Source organism: Oncorhynchus tshawytscha, linkage group LG26, assembly GCF_018296145.1.
Source record: "Oncorhynchus tshawytscha isolate Ot180627B linkage group LG26, Otsh_v2.0, whole genome shotgun sequence".
Taxonomy (NCBI): Eukaryota; Metazoa; Chordata; class Actinopteri; order Salmoniformes; family Salmonidae; genus Oncorhynchus; species Oncorhynchus tshawytscha.
In genome coordinates, this window is record NC_056454.1 from 14,645,479 (window position 1) to 14,651,881 (window position 6,403).

General features: G+C 40.9%; 1 protein-coding gene across 2 annotated transcripts in view; it reads right to left on the minus strand.

Annotated features, from left to right (window-relative positions):
- The window catches only part of LOC112225233 (calcium-binding mitochondrial carrier protein Aralar1), an 18,705-nt gene extending 13,050 nt beyond the window's left edge, over nucleotides 1-5,655 (minus strand). Inside the window, exons 1-4 of one of the 2 annotated variants that reach the window (XM_024388979.2) lie at nucleotides 5,556-5,655; nucleotides 4,951-5,004; nucleotides 2,680-2,822; nucleotides 381-496 (exon numbers count right to left, since the gene is read on the minus strand). In XM_024388979.2, the coding sequence (XP_024244747.1) occupies nucleotides 381-496; nucleotides 2,680-2,822; nucleotides 4,951-5,004; nucleotides 5,556-5,567 (325 nt within the window). In that variant the 5' untranslated portion in view covers nucleotides 5,568-5,655. Of the gene's footprint in view, nucleotides 1-380; nucleotides 497-2,679; nucleotides 2,823-4,950; nucleotides 5,005-5,555 lie in introns of those variants that run through there. The other variant, XM_042306913.1, reaches the window with a different exon arrangement.
- Nucleotides 5,656-6,403: the final 748 nt, after the last annotated feature.

The window sequence follows — 6,403 nt, forward strand, 5'->3', positions numbered from 1 at the left end:
TATTATGAGGTGGTATTACCCACAGCTCGCTCAGAGCTGACACTATTCTTCTCTTAGAAGACACCTCTAGAATAGAAGCCGCAGTCTCCAGAAGCCCAGTATAGAGAGACACATTAGCGCACGAACTGAATACACACTAGGCACACACGAGAGACCTAGATTTATTTTCTACACTGAAAACAGCTAAACAGCTACTTTTTTTTTGCACAAGGTCCTAAGTTATACATGAGATATATGACTCTTATGTGATCCACTACTTGCATAGAAATGGGTCTTGCACAATGGGAAAGTGTGCCCATTAGTTATGACATGAAACAGACGGGATGCAACAGGACGGACATCCCCACATACCAGGTCACCGGACAACCCCGTGTACCTACCAAATGAGATGTCCCCTGTGCCAGTCTTGTCAAACAACTGAAAGGCAACTATGAAAAGGGCATCCGGGACACACAGAACCGATTCAAAGGCCAGAAACTCCTGGAAAGAGATCAGTCTGTTTGGACAAGAAAGAAAGAGTCCTATCTCAAAAAAAATACATTTCTCTGCAAATCCAAAGGTACACCGGGAACCCTTAATTTGAGCACACAAATAACTGCAGCCTACCTGTATCATTTACATACACGAGAGCAAAAGTAACAGTCGATAAAACAACCACTTTTAGATTTTGGCGCATTTTCTTTTCAAGAAAAGTTCAAGCGCTGTATAACAATGTATTTCACCCATGATTATTACATGCTCTACAGTCTATGGTGTAGATAGGAACTTGCTGTTTAGTGGTATTTAAACGAGATGCTATCTCCAGTCTTTGACATTATGCAAATAATATGTCCACTTATCTTATCAGGTGGATATTCAATAAAACAAACAGGGGTGCTAAACATGTTATCCATGTGAACAACCTTGTGATGAGTCATTAACCACTTTCTCCTTGTGACTGACTTCTCTTCACCAGGCCTTGTCTATGCCAATACAGATGTAGGATCATCATTTGAGACAGTTTGCTACAGCAGGATAATCCTGCAGTAACAGGAAATGGGAATTATTATGTGGATTATAGGGATGAAATGGTGAAATTCACGACGATTAGTATTACCGTTTCAAATTTGAATTATCATTAACACCGTGTTTGGTTACCACGGGTTTGAAAAGCGCACGGTAAATATTGTCCAGCATCAACCAAAGTTAGCAACAGTCTGACGCAGGCGCAGCGTGCAATGTGGGTCTTGTTTTGTGTGAAAACATGGCGGAAGGCAGTGACATCGGCTCGGGAGGTTTGTCAGCCTTCGAAAAGGACCAAATCTGAAGTGTGGTCGTATCCTGGGTTTTACAAGAGTGCTGAGGGAAACTTAATCGAAGATGGTCACCCGGTCTGCAGAACATGCAAAAATAAATTGCTGCGAAAGGGGGCAGCACTTCAAATCTCTTGAGTCATCTTCGTGACGACCACCCACTACTTTATAACGAATGCAAGGTAAGTTAACTTTTAGCTCAATGCATGATGTGGGGACTTCGGATTGGGGAAAAATGTCATGGTTAGTCTGTCTAACTTGCTAATAGCTTGTCAATAACGTAAACTGAAGCTTTCAGTGTTACCTACTCTTGTAAAACAACTACACGTTGTTCTGCTGCTGTATGCGTCGTGTGTCTGCAGACTCTATTCACCCATTGCACACAATAACACGTTATGTAGTTTAGTTACCCAAACAACATATTTTGTTCATTTAAAATCCGGCAGAAGCCTCCCGGGTGGCGCAGTGTTTAAGGGCGCTGTACTGCAGTGCCAGCTGTGCCATCAGAGACTCTGGGTTCGCGCTCTGTCGTAACCGGCCGCGACCGGGAGGTCCGTGGGGCGATGCACAATTGGCCTAGCGTCGTCCGGGTTAGGGAGGGCTTGGCCGGTAGGGATATCCTTGTCTCATCGCGCACCAGCGACTCCTGTGGCGGGCCGGGCGCAGTGCACGCTAACCAAGGTTGCCAGGTACACAGTGTTTCCTCCGACACATTGGTGCGGCTGACTTCCGGGTTGGATGCGCGCTGTGTTGAGAAGCAGTGCGGCTTGGTTGGGTTGTGTATTGGAGGACGCATGACTTTCAACCTTCGTCTCTCCCGAGCCCATACGGGAGTTGTAGCGATGAGACAAGATAGTAGCTACTAAAAACAATTGGATACCATGAAATTGGGGAGAAAAAGGGGTAACATTTCAACAACAACATCGACTTGGTTGTAAAAATAACCGTGATCATTTGGTCACTATAATTGTGATATGACATTTTCATACAGTTTCATCTCTAGTGGATTATAATTCATGGACATTTTTGTTGATACATTTTTGATAAGGGAAAATCAGGTCTGAAATTTCAAAGTGGAAGTTATTAACTTCAAAAGGTTTTTTAAACCTCAACTACACTACACTTCCTGAATTGCAGGAAAGTTCTCCTGCAACAGGGTGATCAAATTAAGATCCTATATCTGTACATATGACATTTTGAACCACAGTGTGTATCACAGGGTTACATTGGATTCTTGTAGATAGTGAAACTGTCATCAAAAAATGCTAGTGTTAGTCTCAATTCCATTTCCGCTGTATGATGTCTTGTAGAAACTCTTAACCCATTCTATATCAGGGTCACTAATGATGAAAATGATCTACCTCAGACGTCGTGGAAGTCGACTTACCCATCCTTGCTGGTGTCGGCTACTCCAGCGATCAGCTGTACAGTCTTGCGGTTGTGGTCGGGCTGGTTGTGCAGACCCAGGAAGTTTTGCACAAAGTCCCTGGGGGACATGTAATGCTCCCCGTCCTCAACCACACTGGCATGCTGAAGGGAGACAAAAGACCCAGATGAGTGTAAAACTCAAATGCTCAGAAAAATCAATATAAAATTCATACTCACTTTATCTTTGTGTTGTATCACTGTTCCCTCAACACCTACTGTATCTGACAACACTTACAGTAACTTTACTTCTGACAATAATGATGTGTTCAGACAGCCTGATGCACCGTGTCTGTGTTTCTATCTTGATTTTGTCTCCATGGTTATACTTTGATTCATATTATGTGCTTCTAGGCAAAAAGACCCTAGTTCCAAACAATCTACTTCTTGCAATTCATTGTGTTCCAGTAATGTATTTGAGTTGTTCAGTGAATAAACAGATAGAGAACTTCAGCTACTTGCTATCAAAACACTTCAATAAAGTATCAATCTGTATTATTACCTTCATAGATAGAAATCGTTATTTTTATTTTTTTACCCACAACGACACTGCACAAGATGGAGCGTATCAAGTCATCAAAGGCAACAAAGCTTCACAAACCACTACCATGTTAAGTGTCACAATCATGTATGGAGACAAGTGCAATGCAGTACACTATATTTCATACACAATATGGGATGTTGTAAGTACAATGTAACAGATAAGTACTGGAGCAGCGTATAATGATATGTGTGACATTAGGGCTTCAGCTGTGGCATTGCAAGGGACTGCCAAGTCATCTGAAATATATATTTCTAAATTAAGACACAGACAGTGATAATCAAATCCATGTATAACTTTACACATAACGTGCAATGAATGCATGAACACTGCTTGGAAAGAAAAAAGCAACAGCATTTGTTTTGTTGCTGCTACGCTGCGGCTGCTGCAGAACATGCACCCCATGCACTGGTGGTGCTAAAACTGACCTCTATTCTAGCCTTAAAAAATGAAAGGTCAGTTTTAGAGTCAGGTTTGGGTTACAAGCTGGAACAGAGATAGCTCAGGAAACACAAGCACTGCATGAACTTGCAACATAAAGGCCAGGCTCTGGGTATACAGCCAAGCACAGAGGGAGGGAGGGAGGGAGGGAGGGAGGGGGGTAGTGAAAGAGAGCGAGAGTGAAAAAGAAAGGAAGAAAGAGTGAGAAAGTGAAAGAGAGAGAAAGCGACCTTTACGAGGAATGCATGAGACCACATCTCACTGCACACTCTTGAGTTAATGTTTTAAGTGAAAGTATTAATTCCAACCAATTTATTAACCCATTTATTCACTACATAATTTGCTATCAATTTGCCTTCACAGTAAGCCTCAAGTGCTTCTTGATCAGATTAGGCAGGTTGGACAAAATGGCCCCCTTTCATCCATTAATTAACCAGCTATTTTACTGTGATATGTGTATTACTAACTACAGGTGTGTATTAAAACAGCTATGCCTAATATTAATTAGAGGTGCATATTAAAAAAGCTATGCCTAATATTAATTGTGGTGCTTTCAGAATTAATCAGTGCAGTCTTGTATGAAGAAAGAAGGAGGTCCTAAAATAGTACTAGGTCAAATAAGGAGTCCCTCCCTGGTGCTGTCTGTTGCAAGAAGCATGTTTACCCTCCAAACAATGGCATAACAGCCTTCTGCTTGTTACTATGTGTGGCTTTGTAAAGCACAAGAACGTATGTTTGAATCTTCCAGACATCTGAAGATCCAAGCATATGTCACACCCTAAAATAAGTTAAGCAAGGAGAAATTCCTTGGTGAAGGGCATCCAGAATTAGTCCAAGTATTTGTGTGACCTTTCCTTGTAGTATTGAACAGTAAAGGCAGCACACTCAGTGTATCTCTCTCCTCTGTGTGTGTGTGTGTGTGTGTGTGTGTGTGTGTGTGTGTGTGTGTGTGTGTGTGTGTGTGTGTGTGTGTGTGTGTGTGTGTGTGTGTGTGTGTGTGTGTGTGTGTGAGGTAGAGAGAGTTAAATGATGGCAATAATATAATGTAAAACTTTTTCAACTGTAGCTTTTCCATACTCTAGCTTTGTCATACAATCAAGGTTATAACCTTATATTATTAAAGACAATACATTAAAAGATACATGCTATTTTAATTCATCCAAGAACGGCTGCAGTTAAAGAATCCAAGAATATAAATAATGACTATTTAAGTGCCATAAAAATATTGGGTCCTCTGAATGACAGTCTTACCTTCAGAAATATAGTCCTCAGTTCATTGGAATCGCCTCTTGCGGTTGTTTCCACCTAAAACATACAGTTAGAGACATTCCATCCAAACCTTGATGATTGTGGTAATACAGTGACAGTATGAGAATTCCATAGGACGCAACGACACTGAATAGGCTATAATAGAATAAAAGAATTACGGCGGTGACAGCAATCGGTTGCTTGTCTTTGAAGTTTCGATGTTTGAAAAAGCAGTAGTAGGCTACAGGACTCGTAGTCTACATTTGAATATCAGCCCTGCCACCAGCAACATAGTCGCCCTTGCCAATATAATTACTGAACCGCCTACTCGACCTTCGCCACAATACACGTGCTATACAATAAAAGTAGCGGAATAACTTCCATTAGATCAATACAAAATAAACTGTAACAAGGTAAACATTACTCAATTCTCTCTCCAAGGCCGACGTGCACACAAAAACATGCTGAAAAATGACCATTCTGTTCCTTTAAAAAAGAAAAAAGAATATATGCGTCCGCATCGGTAAGATAGCGTCCATATCCAATAGAAATAAACAGTTTAAATACAGGTAATATTCATTTCTGATAAGAAATATTGACGGAGTCACCTTGACCGCCATGCTGAGTGTGACGTCACGTTGACTAGCGGTGCAGGCGCTTGGCTACTGTAGCCTATGATTGGGATATGACAGCATGACAATATTGAGGAAGACCCTAATGACAATGTATTTTAGGCAATACTGTAGCCCCGTACTGTAGCGTCGTGGTTTGCCTGTTGAAGAGATACAGTGCAATGGGAGTGTTGCCAGCTGTCAGCAGAGTCTAGCACAATTCCTGCGCACGTGGCTCATATAAGGACATGATGCACTGCTGTGTGGTCTATATGTACCTGCAGATATTTTATAGCATGCATGCTCAACTTAAACAAATCATCAGAGGACTAAGCTATGCTAGCTGTGCAAAGTGTAAAGCGACTTTTGTGTAAAAACCTATTTACAAATTATGCTGTCCAAAATGATTATACATTTTTCATCATCTTAATGAAATGTGAGCTCGAGTGAGGTGCACTGAAGGTCAAATGTTGCATTACTATTCATGTCCATCCAGTATTCACGACCTAAGGGGATACATTTTTTTTTTTTAATGAAGGACTTTGTGCACTTGGAATCTGAAATGTCATGAATAAATCAAATTGAAAAGGCAACTGTCGGGCTTGTTTTCTCTTTGGTTTCATTATTTTCTTTCTCATAAAACCAAACAGTGCTTTAAAAAAATATTGCATAATAATATACTTTATTATCTGCTGTGTGCAGAACCTTTGTATAATAGCGTTATGTTCCCACAAGGAGACAACATGTACGAAGGTTAAAGAGAGGGACACAGTCAAACCACAAATGGCAATAAAATACAAAAACAGACACAGACATATTGCACAAATTCTTGACAGACGTTTAGA